Source organism: Phoca vitulina, unplaced genomic scaffold, assembly GCF_004348235.1.
Source record: "Phoca vitulina isolate PV1807 unplaced genomic scaffold, GSC_HSeal_1.0 scaffold55, whole genome shotgun sequence".
In the NCBI taxonomy this organism is placed as follows: domain Eukaryota; kingdom Metazoa; phylum Chordata; class Mammalia; order Carnivora; family Phocidae; genus Phoca; species Phoca vitulina.
In genome coordinates this window covers 3,381,719-3,406,483 of record NW_022589758.1, presented here as the reverse complement: position 1 = coordinate 3,406,483, position 24,765 = coordinate 3,381,719, and the positions used below count along the sequence as shown (strand labels likewise).

Below are 24,765 nucleotides of genomic sequence, written 5' to 3'. Positions count from 1 at the left end.
CTCACCACAAAGCTGGGGGCCACCCTCTGGGCAGGCTGCCCACAACTGGCTCTGAACCCCTCTTCTCCCTCAGGCGACACTGCTTTCCAGAAATATGTGGGTTGGGAAAGTCTCGGCCACATTAAAATAAAAGTCTGGTTCCCCAAATCAGACCACGGGGGTGACCGTTAATTCCTTTGTCAACTGCCATTATCTCTGTCGTTTTGCTGGGGTGAGAATGGGTGTGGAAGGAGTGGTAAACCCTGGAGGTGAGAGATAGACATACAGACAGATGGGGTGTGGGGGTATGGATTAGCAGTGGAGACCCAGACAGGAGTCCTGAGGCCTACATGTCCCTCCTGGCCACAACCATAACTATTATGATTCTGAGCCTCAGTTTCCTCGTCTACAGAATGAAGATAATAAAAACGTGGCCCCTTTCTCACAGGGAGAGAGAAGGTGAAAGTACTCTGAAAACTAACTGTATTTTAGAATTGCAAAATATTACTGTTGGAGAGTGCTCCTAATTTTTCAAGCTTAGAAACCTGGATTCTAAATTTAGTTCCCATTAGGACAGCAAAGGAGGTACAGGTGGGAGCAGGTAATGGAAGGAGAAAACTGTTCTACCGTGTAAGACCATGGGGTGATAGCTGGCAACGGGGCAGCTGCTAGAATCACCAACAGTGTCTGAAGACTACAGTGTGAGGGTCAACAGGCCTAATCCCCTCAGCATGACTTAGAGACATCAAGAAAAAGATCACCATTGTACAGTGTGCCCTGTTGAATTAGGCTGGAATATGATGTTAGCTAAGGAATCTATTAGACTCCACTAATATGTACACTTTCAGCAATTAAAAGGGTAAAGGCATATTAAAAAATATGTGACAAGGAATTGCCCCCATTCCCTGACAACAGTCCCACCACGACATCATCTTCATCACCATGATTACTACCATTATTATCATCATTATTACCACCCACTGCGGAAGAGCAGGGCAGGGAGATATTTCTCCTGCCATCTGCAAAAATATATCCCAGGCAGATCTTGATAAGTCCCCACAGGTTTCGGATCACAAAAAGCTACAGAACACTATTCCAGTTAAGTCTTCCATCAGCCTCCAAGCCCCTGAAAGTCAGACTCAGCATTTGGGGCATGTGAGTATCTGCAAAAATGGCCAGGGCATGTTGTACTGGAATCCAGGCAGAAGCCAGTGGGGAGATCACAGCTTCTCATTTAGCTGGGAAGAGGGAAGAAGAATGACAACTTCCTAGAACACCCCGGGCATGTCATCTTTGCAGCAAACTGAAATAGGATAAAAAGGCAAGTCTGAAGTTTAAGTCTCTAAAAGGCAGCACTCAACTGAGGTGAAATGTCCGTGTGGCATGGACAGACATTCAGAGTTAGAAACCACCACGTTGAAACTCTAGTGTCTCACACTAGAAATCCAAACATGCCCCAGGAAAGGGGGTATTAAATAGGTTTTCAGATGAAGGATTCCCTCATATCCACTCCAGAAAGGGGCAGCAGTAGGAAAAATGAATCAGAAGCTACATAGCATGTTCCCACGCAGAATGAAACAAATGCAGATGCGCTTTGCACACTGTGGCGCACCCTCGTAGCATTTGTCTGGTGACCCCATTCCCCTGTCAGGGAAGGAATATTAAAAATGAAGCTCATGCTCCAGAGAACACACAATGCTCATGGAAAAAACAGCAAGTTATTAGCCTAAAAGGCTGTTGGAAAAGCACCAATTTAACTCTCCAAGTTCAACTAGCTTTTATTAACACCGTTAACATGAAGTTTACAAAAACAGAGGTGCATCCACTTTAGCTCCAGAAATTAGAGGTGGCAAGAACTTACCTCAGGCATTTGTCCTGACATGGGATAAGAGGGCAAGCCTAAAGTCTAATTCTCTAACAAGCCAGCAATCCATTTGTCTTTACATAAACTGAGCATTTCTCCCTATGATGAAGGAACCCAAACTAGGCTTGAGAATTCCGACCACTTTTGGAGGCATGGTTGATCTACAGTCTCAATTTTCCAATTCTTAACATCATCTCCTAAAGGCAGGGGTTCCCCAAATAGGCCACACATCAGAATCACCTGGGGTGCTGCCGAAACACACAGAATCTTCAACCTCATCACCGAAATCAATCATATATTCTCATTCATATTCATGTTCTCTCTCTCTCTCTCTCTCTCTCTCTCTCTCTCTCTCTCTCTCTCTCCTCTCCTCCTTCTATCTTCCCCCGCCCCTCTCTCTCTTTTAAACCTTGAATGAACTTAGTGTTTGGGAAATGCTGTACTATAGCATAAGACTCAATGTTATACTGATTCCTTTGTTCCAACTTTAAACAAATAAGCCTGGGATGATAGCTAGCTAACCAAAACAAACATGATTTACTTATTAAATATTATGAAAGATAACAATGAGAGAATGCAGCAACTTCTTTCATATCCTCACAACTGGAGCTCCAAGGAGTAATGCCCCCCCTAGCCAGTTTGTTTTCAACTAGGTTCAGCTTGGTTCACTGATGGCTCCCATCAAGAGAGCTGAGGACACAGGCCTGGCCCTCTCCACAGTTCACAGACACAGTTCCAACTCTTCAAGAACATGGGCAAACACAACTTTTCTTTTTCTCCTTGGAATCCACTCCCTGTATAAGCACATTTACTTGCCTTCTTGGTGGTGAAGTCTAATGAAAACATTTGAGATTTTTGCTCTGGAAATGGAAAAGTTCAACTGTGGGCCTCCAGTTGATCTACCAATCAGCTCCTTACTCTACACAGAAACCACAATGGCTTACTGAAATCTCAACTCCAAGCCTTCCCAATTTCACAGTAAAAGTAACAATGAGACTCTAACTTCAAACTGCGTGATCCTATCAGTGAAACCTGAATTCAGAACTTAAAAATAAAAAACACTCTCTTCTCATACCTGAAAAGAGGGAAGCGGTAAAAAGCAACCAAAAGACTTCCTTAGAATAAAACACAAGGCGCCCAGCGTGAGGCCCGGAAGAGACCCCAGTCCGTCGTGAGCTAGGGTTACCGCGGAAAAGAAGCCACTGCACCCCACAGCCACGTGGGGTGGGTGTGGGGCGGGGTTCGTTGGTCCAGGAGAAGGACACTATGGACCCCCGAGGGCCAGCCCCCCCCCCCAGCCTTTCCAGCGGCCTGAGGAACCTGGTCGTGTCCGCCGTCGGAAGACCAGGCGGGAGCGCAATGAGGCCCTGATGGGCAGCCGCCAGCCATTGACTCGTCAGGATCCTCCTGTGACCAGTCAGGATCCCTCTGTGGCCCCTACTGCTCCCAAGCTTGTGGTCATAACCCAGGGCCGGCTGAGCCGGGAGCACTGGGGTCTCTTCAACCATGAGGAGAAATCTCTTGACGTGGCACGGCTGCTTAGCTGTGAGTCCCTGGAGCCAGGCACCCCTTCACTCCCCACCAAACCGTCCCCGAGCCCAAGGTGGGCCCAAGAACCGGCCGCACAGTCAAGGGGCAAGGAGAACCAGGTGCCTAGAGGCTCCGGCCCAGGCCCACCCAGTCCCCCAGAGCTCCCTGGCTGGGGGCAGCTGCTGGAGGAGCTGCAGTGCCAGCTGATTCTGCCACAGGCCTTCCCCAGGAGGAACCTAGTGCAAGAAGCCAGGGATGCCATTGTGGGCACCTTACAGACCTCACCGTGGTGCTCCGTGGCTGCCAGCCACCCTTACCAGGGACCAAGCCCGGGGGCCCTGAAAGCCGAAGGATGACACCCTCCTGCATCAACAGCCCTGAGCCGGCCCCAGGGGAGGGGAGGCAGAGGAGGCAACAGAGGACAAAGATGCTCACCTTCGCCATGCCTCACACCTGCAGCACTCCTGTGGTGCACAGGGTGAGCCTGGCAGCACCAAAAGGTCCCTGGCCACCCCCCTTGCCCTTGTTGCCTTCGCCATCCGGGGCAGCCTGGGGCCCCCCAACAGCCTTTGACCTGCTGAAAAGCATCTGGCTGGTAGCCACACTGCCCCCTCCGCAGCCCTGGGGGGTCAGGCCCCAACAGCCCATGCCTCAGCCACCATCACCCTTGTTGCCCGGAACCTCTACCCTGGACTGGAGCCCCAGCCCCCCTGCCCCACTGCCCAGCCTCTCCTGGGTGGTGGCCCAGAGCAGCCCAGAGGCCTGGTCCTTTCCACCCATGGGACTGTACTGAGGGGGCTGAGGCTGGGCTGGGGGCACTCCTAATCACCTTAATAAAGTACCTTCTACATGGTCAAAAAATAAATAAATAAAACACAAGGCAAATATTTAGAGAGAAACTTACACTACCACCTATTTTCTACTCACTGAAACTACTGGGTTTTTTAAATTAGAAATAATGACATAAAAATATATTAAAATGGTTTTCTCCTACCTGGATCCTCAGACATATCCTTTGGTAAGGCTTCATCCGCAGTACTTTTCAAAGCTAGACGTATTTTGTTTTGTTCTAGACGTGTTTTGTTTTGTTCTTAAACAGCAAGAGAAAGAAAGGAGAAAAAAAAATTGTAAAATTTTATGTCTGAGGCACATTACATTAAAACAAAGAATCCAGGGCGCCTGGGTGGCTCAGTCGTTAAGTGTCTGCCTTCGGCTCAGGTCATGATCCCAGGGTCCTGGGATCGAGCCCCACATCGGGCTCCCTGCTCAGCGGGAAGCCTGCTTCTCCCTCTCCCACTCCCCCTGCTTGTGTTCCCGCTCTCTCTCTGTGTCTCTGTCAAATAAATAAATAAAATCTTTAAAAAAAAAAATAAAACAAAGAATCCCTAGTCGTCACTTATGAAAATGGTGTTATAAACCTCTATAGGTTGGTACAGCACTTAGTAAAACAATAAAGACCCCCTAATGTATGGAAATAGGTTCTCATCCCACAAGGAACAAAGCAGTATTTCCAACTTTCAACAGAGAGCACCTCTAGTGGCTATGAGGAATATTACCAGAAAGTATGAGAAATTTCCCCCTTTCATTCCTGACAGCCAGACCAATGACATCAGAATCTCTCTGGGAGTGAGATGCAGCCTTCAGTATTTTTAGACCTCACCTGGTTATTCCAATGTGCAATCAAGGCTTAGACCCACTAGTAAAGACAGTGATCAGAGTACACACTGCTGCAAAAAATGTCTAGTTCTGCCTGCCTCTCCTGAGCAAATATTTAAATAGAGAGCAAGCAATTATTGTTTCCTAATGGAAAACTTATTTTTCATGTTTAATTCCTGTACAAAGCAGCAACAATGGCAGGTCTCGACAATAAACCTGAAATAGCTTCCCTGATTTTTAGTCCCTTCAGATAAGCCTCTCATTCATGGGTAGTAAATCAGTATCAAATAATAAAAAGAATACTGGCTTGAGACTTAGAAAATCTTTGTTCTTATCTCCATTCTTTTTATTATTAAACAAATGATTCACACTGCCTGCACTTCGGTTTACTCATCTCTGCGTTTTAGGTGATAAAACATACTAGCCTCCATTCAGTTTTGTGAGAACCGAGTAAGACAATGAATGAGGAAGGACCTGGTAGATTATAAAGAATTATATGGAGTGGTGTCGGCGGGGGGAGGGGGGTCAGGGGGGTAGACATCCAACTGTTCTTCTAAATATTCCTAGGCCAACTCATCTCTGTGCTTCATGGTAGCTCTAACATGGAAAACTGTGCTGTACTGCTTCTCACTTGCCCAGTAAGATAGACAAATGGTTGCTGGCTCCACGACACAGCCTCGCATCCACGAAGTCACAAGATAAATCCCAGGGACAGAAACTCTCTCCAGAAGATAACTTCCTCAAGGATTAGACCTGTGCACAAATATGCATTTATACTGATGTTCTGGAATCACATCTGCCAACCCAAGATGTTAAGCTCTCAATTCTTCCAGCTTCCAGTCATTTCCTAATTAGTGCAACCAAATCCCAATGTAAAGTGTCAGAGTAGTCTGAGGGTCAGCAGTGAGTAAGGGGCCAATGAGTTAGGGGGCTTTGGAAGCTCCTGTTACCACTTCAGAAATTACAGTTTTCTGACAACTATTTGAACTACTTAATCCATCCAAATGTGTTCATATACTCCATATACTGTCCTCATATGATCCAGAAGCCAGCCATTCCAAGAGAAGTAGATGAAGAAACACAGGTAGAATGTCCCTAAAGGAAGAAAACTCATTCTTTTTCATACCTTGTTTGTCATCACTAGTCACATCTTGGGCTGGGACAGGAAAGTCAGCCATGTCTTTAATAGATAGCTTCTTGGAAAAGAAAAGTAAATAAATTATACAGGTTGAAGTGTAAATTAAGTTACATGTACATATGATGAAAATGCTTTAAAAACAACACATTTTGCCAATATTCCTGTCTTCAGTAAACTCTGACATTTAATACTACTTTATTTTTTTAGATTCCTAGTGAGGTATGAGTTAACTTGTGTTGAAAATTTACATATGGGGCACCTGGCTGGCTCAGTCAGTAGAGTGCGTGACTCTTGATCTCAGGGTCCTGAGTTCGAGTCCCACACTGGGTGTAGAGATTACTTTAAAAATGTTTTAAATTTTTTTAAAAAAAGAAAATTTACACGTGCAGAGAAAAAAAATGACGATTCAGATTTAGGCATATGTATAAGACTGCACAATAAATCTGAATCTGGTGTGGGATTCAGCCAGAGAATTGTGTAACATTTGCCCATTCTGCCAAAAACAAACCTGCACTTTATGTACTTTTTCACAAGCAGAGAGAGGTTCTGACAAGTGGCCCCATAATGTAGATATTTGCCAAAATCTGTTATGCAGAGAGTGTTCAACCCTGATTCAAACAGCCCCTTGTCAAGGAATTAGAAAAATGAGCAGAACAAAATTTTCTCCTAACTCAATTAGGGGAAGTCTTCACTAATACTAATAAGAAAGAATACCCAAATTGATCACATATTGGTCAGTTAAAATTCTATTTAAGGGGCGCCTGGGTGGCTCAGTCGTTAAGCGTCTGCTTTCAGCTCAGGTCATGATCCCAGGGTCCTGGGATCGAGTCCCACATCGGGCTCCGTGCTCGGCGGGAAGCCTGCTTCTCCCTCTCCCACTCTCCCTGTTTGTGTTCCCTCTCTCGCTGTCTCTCTCTCTGTTAACAAATAAATAAAATCTTAAAATAATAATAATAATAATAAAATCCTATTTAAAATCTACTTACTATAAATTTATTTCTTATAAAGTCTCAATTAATATGCATTCTAAGACCTCTGATAGAAGAATATATATTAATATTTACTATATATATATAAATTCTGGAAAGATACATAAAAATTGAAGGGTGACTAGGTAGATGGGGAAAGGATGGGAGGAGGACTTGTCACTATATGCCTTTTGATATTCTTTTAATTTTAAACATATTCAGAAAATCAAATAAACCTTAAAGGAAATAAGGTAAATCCTGGAGCCATCTAGTGCTCCAGAAGGTTAACTGGTTTGCCTCTCAGAATCTGAACAACCCCAGTGAGATAAGCAATACTTCTGTTTTTCAACTGTTTCAAAGAACGGAATTCAGTACTGCTTGGTGGTAACCTGATCTAGGATTTAACAATCCTCAGGCAAGTGATTCTTGGCATTACCATGAAGCCTCCAGATATAATTTCCTATTCAAAGTCTATCTCCAATAGAACAGAGAATGTATCTTAACAGTGCCTTTCTTTCATTTGCTTCTCCCACCTGGACTATAACTAGATCCCTAGTAAAAGAAAATGATTTAGGAGTAGAAAATATAAATAAAAAGTCATCCCCAAAAAAGCACCTTTGAAAGAAATTTTTAAAACCTAAATAAATAGAAAGGCATCCCATGCTCATGGGTCAGTAGACTCAATATTGTTAAGGTGGCAATACTCCCCCAAATTCATCTACAGATTCAGTGCAATCCTTCTTCACTTTTTTGCAGAATTTGAACAGCTTGTCCTAAATCTCATAAAGAAATGCAAAGGATCCAGAATAGTGAAAGTATTCTTAAAAAAGAACAACAAAAAAAACAAAGTTGAAGGATTCAGACTTTCCAATTTCAAACCTCACCACAAAGTTATAGTCATCAAGACAGGGTGGTACTAGCATTATGAGAGACATCCAGATCAATGGAATAGAATTGAGAATCCATAAATAAGCCCTTACATTTACAGTCAACTGATTTTCAACAAAGGTGCAAGACAATTCAATGGGGGAAAATTGTCTTTTAATAAATGATTCTGAAATAACTAGATATCCATATACAGAGGAATGAAGGTGGGGGCACCTGGGTGGCACAATCTGTTAAGCATCCAACTCTTGGTTTTGGCTCATATCATGATCTCAGGGTTGTTGAGATCAAGCCCTCCATCAGGCTCCACACTCAGCACAAGAGTCTGCTTAAGACACTCTCTCTCCCTCTTCCTCCCTGCCCCTCCCCCCCGCTCTCTTTCTCTCTCTCTAAAATAAATAAATATATCTTTGACATAAAAAAAAAAAGGATGGGGGCGCCTGGGTGGCTCAGTCGTTAAGCGTCTGCCTTCGGCTCAGGTCATGATCCCAGGGTCCTGGGATCGAGCCCCGCATTGGGCTCCCTGCTCCGCAGGAAGCCTGCTTCTCCCTCTCCCACTCCCCCTGCTTGTGTTCCCTCTCTCACTGTCTCTCCCTCTGTCAAAAAATTAAAAAAAAAAAAAAGGATGAAGGTGGACCGCTTCCTCGTGGCATACACAATAATTTACTCAAACTAGATCACAGACCTAAATATAAGATCTAAAACTATACAACTCTTAGAAGACCACAGAGGAGTAAATATTCATGATCTTCTGTTAGGCAATGGTTTCTTAGATATGACACCAAAAGCACAAGCAACAGAAGAAGAGAGACAAACTGGACCTTGTTAAAATAAAAGACATTTGTGTTACAGAGGTCACGATCAAGAAAGGAAAAAGAGGGGACACCTGTGTGGCTCAGTCAGTTGGGTGTCTGCCTTCAGCTTGGTCATGGTCCCAGGGTCCTGGGATCAAGTCCCACATCGGGCTCCTTGCTCAGCGGGGAGCCTACTTCTCCCTCTGCCTGCCACTCCCCCTGCTTGTGCTCTCTCTCTCTGATAAATAAATAAATAAAATCTTTAAAAAAACAAAATAAAGCATTGAATTAAAAAAGAAGAAGAAAGGAAAAAGAGGGGTGCCTGAGTGGCTCAGTCGGTTGGGCACCTGCCTTCAGCTTGGGTCATGATCCCGGGGTCCTGGGATCGAGCCCCACATCGGCCTCCCTGCTCAGCAGGAAGTCTGCTTCTCCCTCTCCCTCTGCTGCTCCCCTGCTCGTGCTCTCTCTCTCTCTCTGTGTCAAATAAATAAATAAAATCTTTAAAAAAAAAAAAAAAGAAAGGAAAAAGAAAAACCAAAGAAAGAAAATACTTGCAAATTATATATTGAATAAGGGACTTATATTCAGAATATATAAAGAATATTTACAACTCAATAATAACCCAATTTATAAAATGACAAAAGATTTGAATAGACATCTCACCAAAGAAGATATACAAATAGCAAATAAGCACAAGAAAAGATGCTCAACATCAGTAGTCATTAGGAAACTTAAATCAAAACCACAATGGGATACCAACCACTTCACTCCCACTAGAATGGCTAAAATAAAAACCACAAACAATAACAAGTATTTTTTAAAGGATTTTATTTATTTATTTTAGAGAGAAAGAGAGAGAGGGGAGAGAGACAAGCAGACTTGCGCTAAGCATGGAGCCCCACGCAGGGCTCAATCCCAGGACCCTGAGATCATGACCTGAGCCAAAACCAGGAGTCGGCTGCTTAACTGACTGAGCCACCTGGGCGCCCCAAAAACAAGTGTTAACAAGGATGTGGAACAATTGGACCCCTCATACATTACTGGTAGAGGAATGTAAAATGCTGCAGGTGCTTAGGAAAGCAGTTTGGTAGTACCTCAAAAAGTTAAGCACAAGTTACAATATGACACACAGCTCCACTCCAGGTAAACACCCAAGAGAATTGAAAACATTGTGCTCACAAAAAAATTGCTACATGAATGTTCACAACAGCATTTTTTCTCTCACAACTCCAAAGTGGGAACAAGCCAAATGTCCATCAACTGAAGAACAGACAAACAAAATGTGGCAGATCCACACAATGGAATACTACTCAGCAATAAAAAGGAATGAGCACTGATACATGCTAGAACATGAATGAACTTTGAAACATTATACTAGGGGCACCCGGCTGGCTCAGTCCCTTAAGCATCTGCCTTCAGCTCAGGTCATGATCCTGGAGTTCCAGGATCGAGGCCCACATCAGGCTCCCTGTTCAGCAGGGAGTCTGCTTCTCCCTCTGCCCTTTACCCTGCTTATGCTCACTCGCTCTCTCTAATAAATAAATTTTTTAAAAAATGAAACATTATATTAAATGAAAGAAAGCGTCACCAAAAAAAACCCCATAATATTCTATGATTCTATACGAAATATCCACAATAGGCAAATTTGGAGACAGAAAATAGATTACTGATCACCAGAGGCTGGGGGGAAGGGAGGACAGTCAATGAGTGCTAATGAGTACAGGCTTTCTTTTCTGGAGTGATGAAAAATGTTCTAAAATAAGACTATACTGATGGTTGCACAACTCTGTTAATACACTAAAAACCATTGGATTGTATACTTCAGTTGAGTATAGTATCTGAATTATATTTTAGTAAAGCTGTTTACAAAAGAAAGAAATCTAGTAATCTAAGAAGCACTGCTAAAGAGGACTTTACCTGAAATTATAATCTTTAATTCTTGAAGGAAACAAGTACATGGTTACAGCTTTGCTGTCTAGAGATCAGATCTGTACTGCTGAGCAAAGTTCTCATGACCTGAATCAGCTACAGCTTCATTCACAGCACAAACACCTATATGGAGTCATCCCTCACAGGACTAGTACCAAGATCTACTTAAATCCCATGTATGCATTCATGAGAGATTAAAAGATTGGTAGAAAGAACAATGAATAAAATAGAAGAAAATGAAATATTTAATCATTAGCTACTAAAATTTGACCTACACTTCTTGAATGGCCAAAGCCTCAATTAACCTCATTACTTCGTCCTTGAATTCTGTATATTATTACATGATTATTTAAAAGCACCCCACCCGAGAATATAACAATTTTGTGCAGAAAGAGCTGTTGTTGTGGTTGTTGTTGTTGTTGTTTTGCTTTCTTGTTTGGACAGGGCAAAGCAAAGACTTTTAACTACCACCAACCTCCATCAAAAGAGCCAGTTTAAAGTATACAAAAGTATCTAACATAAAACTAGCACATCACATCCATAAAGGTGAATATCCATAATGTCATCAAGGACATCAGAGTGTGCGTGTGTTTAAAAGTATCTCCATTTACAGACTTCACAGCCAACTGTATATTGGCTCCTTTCCTTTTAGACAGATGATAAATGACTACATGGGAGAAAGCAACACAAGCCAGTAATTAATTTCTCTAAAACACAGCATTATTTGTTTCTGTTGGAAGGGCAAAGGCCACCTGATACCATGGCAAGTTGAAACATAACATTTATTGAGAAAGAATAAGAATGTATGACATTTTTCAATAAATCAACCTCATAATTTTACACAAGCAAGGGGACCCACAGCAAACAAACAAACAAAAACAGGGCAACTGCATAAGTCTCCAGACATTGCCAGCAGCCCCAGAGTATACAGAGGGTCGGGAAAAGTGGCTAATTATTGTTATCTGTTTCTCAGTCATACACATTCTTAAAAAAAAGAAATTTAAAAACCTAAAACTCTTCAAATGCACATCTATCACTCTTCCTGATGTCACTTTATACCTATTTCCCATGAGTAGAAATCTGTTAAGGAAAGTAACAGAGGCTCTGACTCAAAGAAAGAGTAGGAGAGAGGCCAAGAGATGTGTTATCAGAGGGAACACTGCAGAATCAGGCTGATTCCATCACAGAGGAACAGAGGACGTCATTGCAACACAGACTATATGCGTGAGAGCCCCGTGGAAAAAAATAAATAATCACACACAGTGGCAAGAAATGAAAGAAATGGCCCTGTATCCTGCGTCTGACTTCCATCATCTTGCAACAGTTTTAACCAGGGTCAGGGGACTATAATAGCAGCCTATGAATAAAACGCCATTTATTACACATTTCCAGACTTTTTTTTAGGATGGGAACAGCAGATATCATAAGGTGTCATCACAGCAATCATAACAGTGATAATGATGATGAAGAGTGTGCTGACATTAACAATAACCATAATGACTCCTATTTATTGATGCATACCTAAGGACCACTAAGCATGTGGCTAGGACCTTACATCAGTAGCCCAACACTGTAGGAATTCTACAGATATCTCTTGGGGATAATCCAAATCAGTCTTCATTTGGTCCCAACACTAAAAAACCCTGAGGGAGAAGGCAGCTTTGATTGTATTTTGAGATCCTCTTACACAGTTCTCAAACTTCCTCTTACAACTATTCTGGGTCCATTAGACCTTGTTCATACTCAGCTACTAAAAATACTTTCCTACATTTACTTCAAAATTAAAGCTTGGTTAAAATAAACAACTTGCCTAGCATTTTTCTGGCTTACTTTGTCTACACCTACATTTCACCCCTAGAAGGTCAAGAGACTACTTTACTTATTTCACTAAATCTAGTTCTAGGAAGAAAAGGAAAAAAGTAATTATAGATATATCTGGTGTCTAGATTTGAAAGGCTGAGCCTCAACATAAGGACTCGGCATGAAGAGAAAATGTTATGAAAGTGGATTTTCTAGAGTTCGTAAAGAACACAGGCTAATGGATTTTAATTCCACACACATCCTTATTTATTAACATATGAAGACCTTTTACCTCCATCCGATTCAAGTCACGGGGTTGTTGGTTCGCAGGCATTGACTCAGAATAAGAATCAAATAGCGTGCACTCCCGCTTGGGCTTAGGAAAGGCTAAGAAGAAACAAAAATACATAAGAATATATACTATATTCACAGCAGGCATTGTTTCCTATCAGCTCTTCTGTGCTTAGGAAATATAACAACAAAATCTGCTAGCACCAATACACTACTTATGGCAGTAATCACACCGAGGTATTATTTTAAGTTCTTCACATACACAACCTACTATTTCTATCATCCCCATTTTACATGTGATGAAACTAAGGAGCAGGGAAGTTAAGCAACTTACTCAAGGTCATATAGCTGGTAAATGCAAGACCAGGGACTTGAACTGTCAGCATTTACATTGTAACATAGTAGTAACCTTCACTATCACAATACTTTACATTATTAATTTTTAAATGGCAGTAACTGGTGATAGTTTTAATGCTATAAACATTAACTAAGGAAATACTTCATTTTAGCTATTATTGTTTGAAATAGACATGATCTTTTAATGATAGGGGACCAAGAAAACTTTATAAAATACTCTTTTCTTTTGGTTAGCAGAAATAACAAAAATAAGAGCACAAGTTCTTGCTGATTTACAACAAGGAAAGAAGAATCACATTTTGGGTTTCTTCTAACAGAACAGTGACAGAAGCTGCTATGTTAGCTGGGTAGCCGAGTGGATTATGCTACTTGGTAAACTAATACTCAACACACCATTTCTGAGAAGCAGATTCTGTTTCACCACTTCGTCTCAAAGTAATTAAGAAAGAAATGTCTCAACAACCAGGAAATTGGTCAATATCTCAAGGAGGAAAAAGCAGATCATGGTAGACAATAACCAGAAGCTACAAATTTGTCAAGACCAGATATTAAGAAATCAAAATTTTAATGCCACATTTAAACAATTTTTTGAATCAAATGTTAAAAATGGACTGGCATTATTTTTAATCCTTTCTCACCCTCCCACCCCCACCAGAGTTTGAAATGCCACCTTCCCTCTGCAGTAAAGTACTGGCCACTAACAGCTACCACATGCAGTTCAGTATAAGCACCTTAAATTGTTCGTTTGCTTACTTTGGTCTGAATTTCACTGATATTGAGTAAGGATAGGGTTAAGGTATAGGCAGGGAGAGATAGGGGGCCCTTGACTAGGCTCTGAAAGAGTGAACAAGAGATAAGGGAGTAGACCAGACCATCTGGCCCCTGATGTGAGGGAGTATTTTTCTTTGGTGGCTACAGTGTAATCACAGAAATTGACCAAACCTCAAAGAAGTCAGTCATTAAGGGTGTTATCAATAGTCCCTGCTCAGACCGAGATGGCCCAAGAATCTCAAGGCCACAAGCTCCCCGGGTCAAGTTTTCAATAAAAGATCAGCCTAAAACCCCTCAGTGGCAACCCATTCAGGACCCCTCTCATTATAGAGAGCTTTTTCTTTCCTTTCTGCTCTCACCTTACTTAATAAACTTTCACGTCACTCCTTTGTGTCTGAGAGGTCATTCTTCGACTCTGTGAGACAAGAACCCTGCGATCCTGCAACAATATCAAGTAGGGCAAATCTCGGGCCCTGGCGATTTTTCTGACTATACCACGTAGTCTCATTCCCTTGGTAAAAACTCCGCAAAACACCTTTCCAAGTACCATTCCACAATCCGGCCACACGAGCAGGTTTAAGATTTCTGCTTCTAGTTTACCAATCAGTGATTTGACTAGAATTATTCCATGACTTAAGCTTTATCGTGAGAGGGTCTTGCTACAGAGAAACCTAACACTTTCCAAACCTACAAATGCCATTGTTAACTGCTAAATTTCTCTCTAGCCTGTCCCCATCTCTCCAACTCCACTGTCACCTCCCTAGTGCCAGCCCGCTATGGATCTAACTGGACTGCTGCCATAACCTGGTCTTTGAGTTTGCACCCTTGCTCCTCAAAACCTGCTCTCCAATCAGCAACCAGCACAATCCTTTCCGACAGCAACTCTGTGGCACTTCCCTGCTTAAAACCCATCAACGTCATTGCCCATGGTTTGTTCCGTACCTTCCTCTTCAGCCTCATCCCCAGCCCCTCCAGCTCTAGCTCCTAACACTCCAGGTGCTGTGGCCTGAACTTTCCATGCCTCCCGTGCTCCAAGTCCCCTCTGAGGGCCTCTGCAGCATACCCGCTGCCCCCTCTGCCCAGAGCCTACTCTTGCCCCCTTCTTCACCTACATAGCCCTCAGCTCATCCTTCACATCTTAGCTCAAATATTTAAGGAAGTCTTCCCCAAGGTCATACACCCTCTTGCTGCAGCTGTGGTTCTCCACAGCACCTATCACTGCCTCCAATTACAAGTACACGACTTTATTGAACATCGATCCTCTAACTGCCAGCAAGTTCCATGACGGTAAGAATGCTGTTCTATACAGCATTCTGACCAGTGAGAGTAACACAGTGCTCACACAATTATTTTTAACAAACTCTACAGTAAAAATCTATACCACAATCCACCCAGTCACCTAGACAGGAAAATATCAAAGACCCATGGGTAAGCTACCAAGTAATCCAACTTTTCCTTCCAACTGTGTCCTTTAATTTCCACTATTAGGGAAAAAATCAGATACAACAATTTGTTTCATTAGTTTATTGAAAACAAGCTTGTATAATTGTAAATGCAAGATGGTATCAACCAAATTTATACTCTTCACCAATCTTATTGAAAACTGGATTAGATTTTTTTTAAGACTGAATGTAGATCAGAAAAAAAAATGCAACAAAAGGTAAGCTTTTAAAAAAGCCAAGTGGGGGCGCCTGGGTGGCTCAGTTGGTTAAGCGACTGCCTTCGGCTCAGGTCATGATCCTGGAGTCCCGGGATCGAGTCCCGCATCGGGCTCCCTGCTCAGCAGGGAGTCTGCTTCTCCCTCTGACCCTCCCCCCTCTCATGTGCTCTCTCTCTCTCCTCTCATCCTCTCTCAAATAAATAAATAAAATCTTTAAAAAAATAAAAAAATAAAAAAAAAAAAATAAAAAAGCCAAGTGGGATACCATAAAAATGAACCCCCAAAATGAACAGAATCACTCATATATGCAGTCTAAAAGTGCAGAGAAAACCTAGACAGTTCTGGCCATTTTCTTGAGCTATATACAAAAATAAACATGAGTGATAAACATTAAAAAGTTAACTGTTAAACCCTCAGGGTTTGCCTAAAATATACCATCACTGAGTTTGATGGAGTTTTATGAGGTCTCTCATGGTTTTTGTTAGAACTGTATAATTATTATTTAAGATGAATCCCACAAGCTCTGGAAACGATGTGCAATTTTGTTTAATTGAAGGGTATGTGATGAATTCTTCAGTTGTTTCTGTCTAAATGCATGCTGACAGCCTCCACAAAAGATCAGGAACAAACAAGGGGCTTCATTCCAAATGAAAGGAAGATGCCTCTTGACTGGCACTCTGTTTTACAGACTCCCCGCTACTGCATAAGCAAGGCAAAAGCAGCCACTTGCAGCAGTGAAGGAATCAAAGGAGGCTACTTGTCTTCTGTTAACACACTTTTTGCACAGGGCTTTCAGATTTTTTTAAAATTTTATCAGTAGCTTTTGAAACAATCCACGAAATACTTGGATACCTACAAAGTGACTCCTCAAACAAGGAGTCATGATACCTGGCAGAGGTTCCATGGCCACAGGACATCAGAACAGTACAACAGCATTCATCAAAACCCAAAAACAGAAAGCTAAGTGTGGGTTGGGGAAATAAGGTTACCCAAGACTCTGCCCAGGCCTCGCAATAGGAAACAGTGACAGTATTAAATATAACTAAATAGTCCTGGAGCAGACCTTTGCCCTCTGGTCAGCTGTTCATCGCCATGAAAGAGACAAAGCTCCATGTGGCCCTGCTCCCAGGAGAAGGGGCTCCTGGATGACCTGATACTGACTTGGTTATGAAAGCTACACCCTTGCCAAGATAGCCCCAAGGATATTAGCTCTTCTTTGCCTCAATCCAGGAGGAACAGAGAGAAAAAGATGGTGAGATAGACACCAAAGTAGAAACAGAGCTGTATGCCACGCTGCCCAATTGCAAACTGGTTCCTGGGGACCCATGAGGGTCGCCCCCAGCCTAGAAGGAAGGGTAGCAGGCTGGAGTTACATCCTGTTGCAGTCAGAAAGCAGCTGCTATTTGCAAAGTCTAAGCTCTGAAATTAGTAGTAGCGTCTACTGCCTGAACTCTCCCCTTCATACATTTTATGGAGGCATTTAGGGAAGATCCCAGAACAGGTCACTCTTCCCCCAACATGTTTACCTGCCACTGGCACTGGCCACACACTTGGTCTCTTCCCTTTGGTTGAGCTTTGGCCCACTCACTACCAAATACAGAAAATGACAGACTTTTTATTTAAGAGTCAGAGACCCCAAGACTGACTTAGATAAGTCACAGGCCACTTTAAATCTAGTGTTGTTATGAGGGGACAAGACATGAGAAACTAGGGCCTTTTTCAAATCTAAACACGAAATGTGTACTCTGTTAAAGACTATTCACGGTTTCTTTAGACATTGCTCCTTCTTGCCAACAATCATCCATAACTAGAGTTCTCATGTTTTTAAGAGGCCTTCCCTAAAAACTGAGAAAGCTTATTGACAGCACCAACTGTTTCTGGACCCTTTCAATGGAAGCTATACTTCTCTGAGTAACAGAAATCGTTATCAGTGCCCACTGCCTTTGAAAAGGGCAAGAGACACTTAATCTTCCAAAAGAATTGATACAAAAGTTAGACTCACCATGACTCTTTCTTATTGAAAGGATATGGGGGTAATAGCTTTATTAAGGAGAAAGACAAAGAGTTGTAGTCCAACCTTGTGGTGTGCCAAATGTTCTGTATCTCTATCTGATTGCAGTTACATAGATGTATACAGATGTAAAAATTTTTCAAGGGAACATTAAGATCACAGCGCTTTGTACATTTCCTGGCATGTATTTTTTAACTTCATCAGGTATAAGAGTTCCATTCCATTCCATTGCCCCAGGCCACTTGGGGACACTAGGATGTACCTAAAGATGCGAAGTCAGCACTTGGCTCTACAGGAAGATCTTTCTCTTCATTTTATATCAACTAGGAGGTTCAGTACTTGCCTACTCCACAATTTTCATGAAAGGGTAAGTGACTGGTTCAAATCCATCCAGAGAACAATAGAATGGGAATAACAGATGACTCACACTTACCCACATCATCCCTATTACTTATATCATAAGATATGAGAGTCTAATATCGGTTAAAGGACTTTAGACACAAAAGACTCCGCGAAGTGCCTGGATACCACCTGAAGGCACAAAAAGTGCTTATAATAAGGCCTGGATGAAAAATGTCAAAGGTTTAGGACTTTGATGAGGCCTTACCTGCTTGCAGGTACTCTGGCTGCAGAGTCGGAGGCAGGCCCTCGGGTAGTGGGTAACCGTTTTTCCGAGCCACAATGAGATGAAACGCAGCACAGAACTCAGGCAGGGTCAGGGCTCCATCACAGTCAGCATCACTAAGTTCCCTAAATATAACATGTCACAAGCACCTAACATGGGGCTTAGAGGAAAAGATACTCAGCCTCAAATATGCAAACATGAGGCACCTGGGTGGTGCAGTCCGTTAAGCATCCGACTCTTGGTTTCAGCTCAGGTCATGATCTCAGGGTCCTGAGATAGAGACCCATGTCGGGCTCTGCGCTCAGCGCGGAGTCTGCTTAAGACTCTCTCTCCTTCTCCCTTTGCCCCTGCCCCTTCCCCACCCCACCTGCGTCTCTGCCCCTTCCCCACCCCACCTCAAATTAAATAAATAAATAAATCTTTTTAAAAAAAATATGCAAACACAACTCCCAGGCTCTCTGGTGGTGGCCCTGCAAAGTCTCCAAACTCCTATGAAATCTCAGGGAGCACTTGGAGGACGATGGCTGATCAACAGTGCTGGTACCAGCACCACTTTCTAAACAAAACTTTACACTCTTCAGGTTCTCTGGCAGGTCTGTTTTACAACACTGAGTACACAAGACAAGAAACTATAGCACAAAAAGGAAAATAAGGCTCAGGATTCATTAGTTGACAGTCATTCAGTAAATGGGTGGTGTGAAGAGCTCTAGACCTGGCACTCACAACAGTCAGAGGAAGGGTGGGCCTCAACCTTTTTACAGTTGTCCCAGCCATTATACAGTTACCCGAGCTCAGAAATGAGCACTTTATTTTTCAGCTTTAAGGAAGAACCCTGAACTTTTCAAGTCACATAAATGTTGTATCAAAAATTTGCTTGATAGGGTGCCTGGGTGGCTCAGTCGTTAAGCGGCTGCGTTCCGCTCAGGTCATGACCCTAGGGTCCTGGGATGGAGCCCCGCATCGGGCTCCCTGCTCCGCGGGGAGTCTGCTTCTCCCTCTCCCACTCCCCCTGCTTGTGTTGCCTGTCTCGCTCTCTCTCTCTCTGAGCCAAATAAATAAAATCTTTAAAAAAAATAATATTAGTAATAATAAATACTGGTTGAATTATGTTTTCAGATAAAACCAGCAACTTGGGAAGGCTGGAACCAGATAAGACAGAAAGGAAGAAAGTCTTGAAAAGGCTTATCTTTGCTTCAGTCAGTGTTTCCCACTGAAAGGCACAGACCTCTATTTACTCAGCACAAAAGAAACCTATTTGCCAAAGTAACTAAGATCAACCAGTCTCTTAGGTGTATAGAGACTATATACTTGTGCTGGGACAAGTAAAGAGATAGGATATAAAACCGTGCTGGAAAGCTATCACTATTTCAAAGAAGAAATATAGAAGGTAAGCTCCCTAACTTTCCTCTGAACCAATCACATTCTCCTCCCCTCCAATATTTAGAATACACCAGCCCTGAAAGCAGCTCCCCAGGGTGAGAAGTCAGGGAACTGTTTCAAACGCTGGGTGGAGAGAATACCATTCAGCTTTCATGGGTATGTCTCAACAAAAAGATAGGAAGCCTCATGCCAATAATGTTAAGACTGGGAATTCTGCCAAAACAGAGTGTCTTCTTTTCAAAATGATAATTCCTTTTTTCCCCCTAGCTTTAAAATCTAATATAAGGCTTGTTGTAAAAAAAAAAAAAAAAAAAAAAAAAAAAATTATGCCAGAATATATTGCTAAAGAACCTAAATCCAGCTCAGAATCCCAGATACACTGGCACGCACAAGTGTTACTGGAATAGTTTTCCAATAAAATGCACAAAACATGACAAGCAATTTTAAATCCTGCCACAATTTTTGTAAATCCTCGTGAAAAAAGTCTCATATAAATATTCCAATGTTTTAATTATATATTTATAGCAGCATGGTCTCCCCCCCTAGGCTTGAGGAAGAAGAGCCCACACACAGCCGGGAGTTTACAGAGGCACCGAGCGTTCTCATAAACGCAAATCAGCCATCTGGACTGTCCCAGTACAGCCCTTCGGGAGCATGGGCTGCAGCCGGCGCAGCAGCAAGATGCGGTGCGCACCACAGCTGCAAGTCTGAACTAGGGCCCAGCTGATAAACACCAGCCAAACTGATGAAGCTCAGAGGCAGCTAGAATAGTCAAATTTGACTTAATTCCAAAACATATGTGGACCTTCTGTTCACCTGGCCTCATAAAATATTTTAAAGAAGAGTTTTTCAAGATCCTCTGGTTACCTGCATCATATCGAGTAGAAATATCTGAAAATGAAATTCACAAGATGGGAATGCTCATATGCCCACACAATTGTTTAGACAGGAAAGAGATCTAGAGGAGGATAATAATTGCAAAATTAATTTTTAAATAACAGCTAACAGATACAGTGCGCCACACACTGAACATTGTGCTTTTCATATAGTAACTTATAATATATATAATAACTTTTTTCATATAACTTATAATATATATAATATATATAATATAGTTATAATAACCTCACAGCAACAAAAGTCTTAAGTTCTATTCACTCTCTTAGTCTGTTAAAAAAAACATTCAAGGGGCCCCCGGGTGGCACAGTCAGTTAAGTGTCTGACTCTTGATTTCAGCTCAGGTCATGATCTCAGGATCGTGAAACTGAGCCCGTGTCAGGCTCCACGCTCAGTGGGGAGTCGCTTGAGATTCTTTCCCTCTCTTTTGCCCCTCCCCATCTGTGCTCTCTAAAATAAATAAATAAATCCTTTTTAAAAAAACATTCAAGGGGCGCCTGGGTGGCTCAGTTGGTTAAGCATCTGCTTTCGGCTCAGGTCATGATCCCAGGGTCCTGGGATCAGCCCCACATCAGGCTCTCTGCTCAGCGGGGAGCCTGCTTCTCCCTCTGTCTCTGCCTGCCACTCCCCCTGCTTGTGCTCTCTCTCTCTCTCTGTCAAATAAATAATAAAATCTTAAAAAAGAAAACATTCAAAAGATAAGACTTTCAAAATGCAAAAGTAGGAGCTAAGGAATGGGCATGTAATGACACTGTAATACTAATATGGCATTAAGTATACTTACCATATGTAGGAGAGTTCTGGAATGGAAAGCTTTGATTTGGTGAAGAAGTTCTTGGCCACAGAACCTGCCAAGAGAGCCATTGTTTAAATAAATCATTAATTGGGCGCCTGGGTGGCTCAGTTGGTTAAGCGACTGCCTTCGGCTCAGGTCATGATCCTGGAGTCCTGGGATCGAGTCCCGCATCGGGCTCCCTGCTCGGCAGGGAGTCTGCTTCGTCCTCTGACCCTCCTCCCTCTCATGTGTTCTCTCTCTCTCATTCTCTCTCTCTCAAATAAATAAATAAAATCTTTTAAAAAAATAAATAAATAAATAAATAAATAAATAAATAAATCATTAATTACTTATCTAGAGCAGCTTTTATATTTATATATAAATGAATCGCCATTTTTTCATTCAGAATCCCTACCATATAACAACAAATGTAACATTTGTTCATCAAAGCAACTATAAATCCTATGGCTAAAAACAACATATGAACAGCTTTTAAAAGAATATATAAATTACAATAGGGCAAAAGAAGCAATATCATAATACTTATTATGATATGTGAATCACATAAATTCCCTCTTCATTTTTCCAAAAATCTGCAAAAGTTTATTCAAAATTCAAAAGACAAATTTCAAAATCATTAAAGTAAAAATCTGTCAAGCACTTTTAATGAAAGGATGAGAAAGTAATATACAATCATGGTAGAAAACAGCAAAAAGAAAATTAACACCATTGATCTTATCACACAAAGACATGGTAAAGAGTCTGGTGAAATTTAAGATCTCTTGGTGGCTCTTTAAGAAACTTATCCAGGAACCTCTTGCTACTTTCTTTATCTATCACAAATTTACCAGTATCAATTGAAATCAGGTAATCATTCCATTTTACACGTTATATAGCTCCAAGTCCCAACTGCACTTAAAATGTTAGACTGATCCTTACTGAGATTGAAATTTTTTATGGTTTCAGCTCTAAGACCAAATTCAAAATTCAAAGGCCTCAATTCTAACACAAAGTACAGTCAAATCCAAGCCTCAAGCTCTAAACTGATTAAGTCAAAAGTCTTTCCTTGGCAATCACAAGTCTTCTAACTGGCCTTAAAACAAGTGATTATAATGGACCCTAAAACAGATGTATTGTCCTTTGATTAAATTATTAAGGATCAAAGGCAAAATGCCCTATTAACCAATGAGCTTTCTCTCAAAAGCATCCTGGGAAATAATGCTGTCACAGGACTGTTGGCCATCAGTGAAGCTACCCTGTCAAACATTTATCAGAGATGTCCTAAGAACCTATTTATCAGCTATTTTGTAGATATAAAGACATTCTCCCCTCAACTCATTCTTCTTTTTCTCCCTTGATATCCTTTCTTCAAATTACACTAGGCCCAAACCCAAGCCAGAGACCCAGCCTGGCCTTCAGACAGTAGAGAGAGACTGTTCTGGCATGGTGTCCCAAAGAGATTAGGTAGGGCCCATCCGGAAGCCAACAGCTAACAAATTCAGTCATGCCCTGGCTGTCGCCTGCCAGAGAAGGAAGCTGATGATAAAGCCCAAGTGCTCCCTCCTTTGGTGCTGACAGATGTTTAATTAGTGAGGGGGAACCCTCACCCCAGCCCTAATCCCAGCCAACCTAGAAACCCCAACCCAGCCTCCTTTCCTTGCTCTCTCCAGCCATTTTCAGACCTGCTGGGAAGCTTTATATGGGGCAAAAGAGGGAGAGGTGAGGCTTAAAAAAGTTGTCAGCAATCAAACATCAAAATGTGGATTCAAACTTTTTATTACAAGGAGTCTCTCAGCCCAGTAAAAAACAGCTATACATAGCATTGATATATCAGTGATAAATGTTAACACAATGAACAGATAAAATCTTTCAAAAATAAAGACCAATAACACAATATAAAAATGGGTAGAGCTATGACAGTTCACAGAAATAGATGCAACTGGCCCTTTTTTTTTATTTAAGTAAACTCCACCCCAACATGGGACTCGAACTCATGACCCCAAAATCAAGAGTCGCATGCTCTTACCAACTAAGCCATCCAGGTGCCCAACTGACTCTTAATCATTTACATATATAAAAAACCTCAACCTTCTTTGTAAGAGATCCATAAAATAGAGCCACACAAAGACATGATTTCTTGCCTATCAAATGGGGGAAAAATACAAAAGTCAGTGAACATGTAGTGATAGTAAGACTGTGGGAAAATGGGCATTTCCTACAATGCTGGTGAAATGACAGCACGGTACAACCCCACTAAAGGAGTGTTTTGCAACATCTAGCAAAATTGGATTATCCAAAGATACACTGACAAAGATATAAAAAGAAGTGCAGAGGGTTATTCACAACAAAAATATGTGTAATAGCAAAAGACTAGAAATAATCCCAAAAGGGGACTAGCTAAATAAATGACTGCATATCACACAATCTAGTAGTACACAACTTATAAAAGCGAATGGGAAATATGTCTACATGCAATATGGAGTAATCACCAGGGCATAATGTTAAGTGGAACAAGCAAGTTGGAGAGAAGTATAAATCGTATGCTACCATTTATCTCACAAAAGATGGGAGATAAGAATATACACACACATATAGATCTATTCACACATACATGAATTTGCTTTTACTTTTAAAAACAGACAAACCATAAAAAAGGGGGCAAGGAAGGAAAGGGCAGAGGGGATAGGAATAGAAGCTAGACTTCTTTATAAATTGTTTTGTAGAATCAAATTCAGAATTGTGAAAATATTTTATATGTGTATAAAACTAAATTTCAAAAAAACCACAATCTCTAAAAATTGAAATCAAAACAATTAAAGGTGACAAGAACAAAGCTGGAGAACTCCCACTTCCTAATTTCAAAACCTACAATACTCAAGACAGTGTGGTACTGGCATTAGACTAAACAGTGAAAATCAGTGCGAAAAAATTAACATCCAGAAATAAACCCTCACATTCATCCTTTGACAAGGATGCTAAAACAATTAAATCATGGGAAGAATCATTTTTTCAAAAAAAATGTGCTGGGACAACTGGAGATCCACATGTGAAAGAAGCAATGTTTTTTTTAAAGATTTTATTTATTTATTTAACAGAGAGAGAGAGACAGTGAGAGAGGGAACACAAGCAAGGGGAGTGGGAGAGGGAGAAGCAGGCTTCCCGCCGAGCAGAGAGCCTGATGTGGGGCTCGATCCCAGGACCCTGGGATCATGACCTGAGCCGAAGGCAGACGCTTAACCGACTGAGCCACCCAGGCGTCCCTGAAAGAAGTAATTTGAACACCTACCTGATATCATACACAAAAATTAACTCAAAATGGATCAAAGACCTAAATATAAGAGATAAAACTGTAATATATATACCTGCTTAGAGGAAAATATAGACATAAATTTTCATGACCTTGGTTTAGGCAATGATCTTTATGGCACCAAAAGCACAATCAACAAGAAACAGAT

General features: G+C 41.7%; 1 protein-coding gene across 8 annotated transcripts in view; it reads right to left on the bottom strand.

The window, feature by feature from the left end:
* The window catches only part of REPS2 (RALBP1 associated Eps domain containing 2), a 214,722-nt gene that overhangs the window by 85,443 nt on the left and 104,514 nt on the right, over window positions 1-24,765 (bottom strand). For 6 of the 8 annotated variants that reach the window (XM_032389675.1, XM_032389678.1, XM_032389679.1 and 3 more), the window contains 5 exons: window positions 21,320-21,383; window positions 18,241-18,383; window positions 12,836-12,930; window positions 6,156-6,225; window positions 4,368-4,463 (listed from right to left, as the gene is read on the bottom strand). In XM_032389675.1, the coding sequence (XP_032245566.1) occupies window positions 4,368-4,463; window positions 6,156-6,225; window positions 12,836-12,930; window positions 18,241-18,383; window positions 21,320-21,383 (468 nt within the window). The remainder of the gene's footprint in view (window positions 1-4,367; window positions 4,464-6,155; window positions 6,226-12,835; window positions 12,931-18,240; window positions 18,384-21,319; window positions 21,384-24,765) is intronic. The other 2 variants (XM_032389677.1, XM_032389680.1) reach the window with 1 other exon arrangement.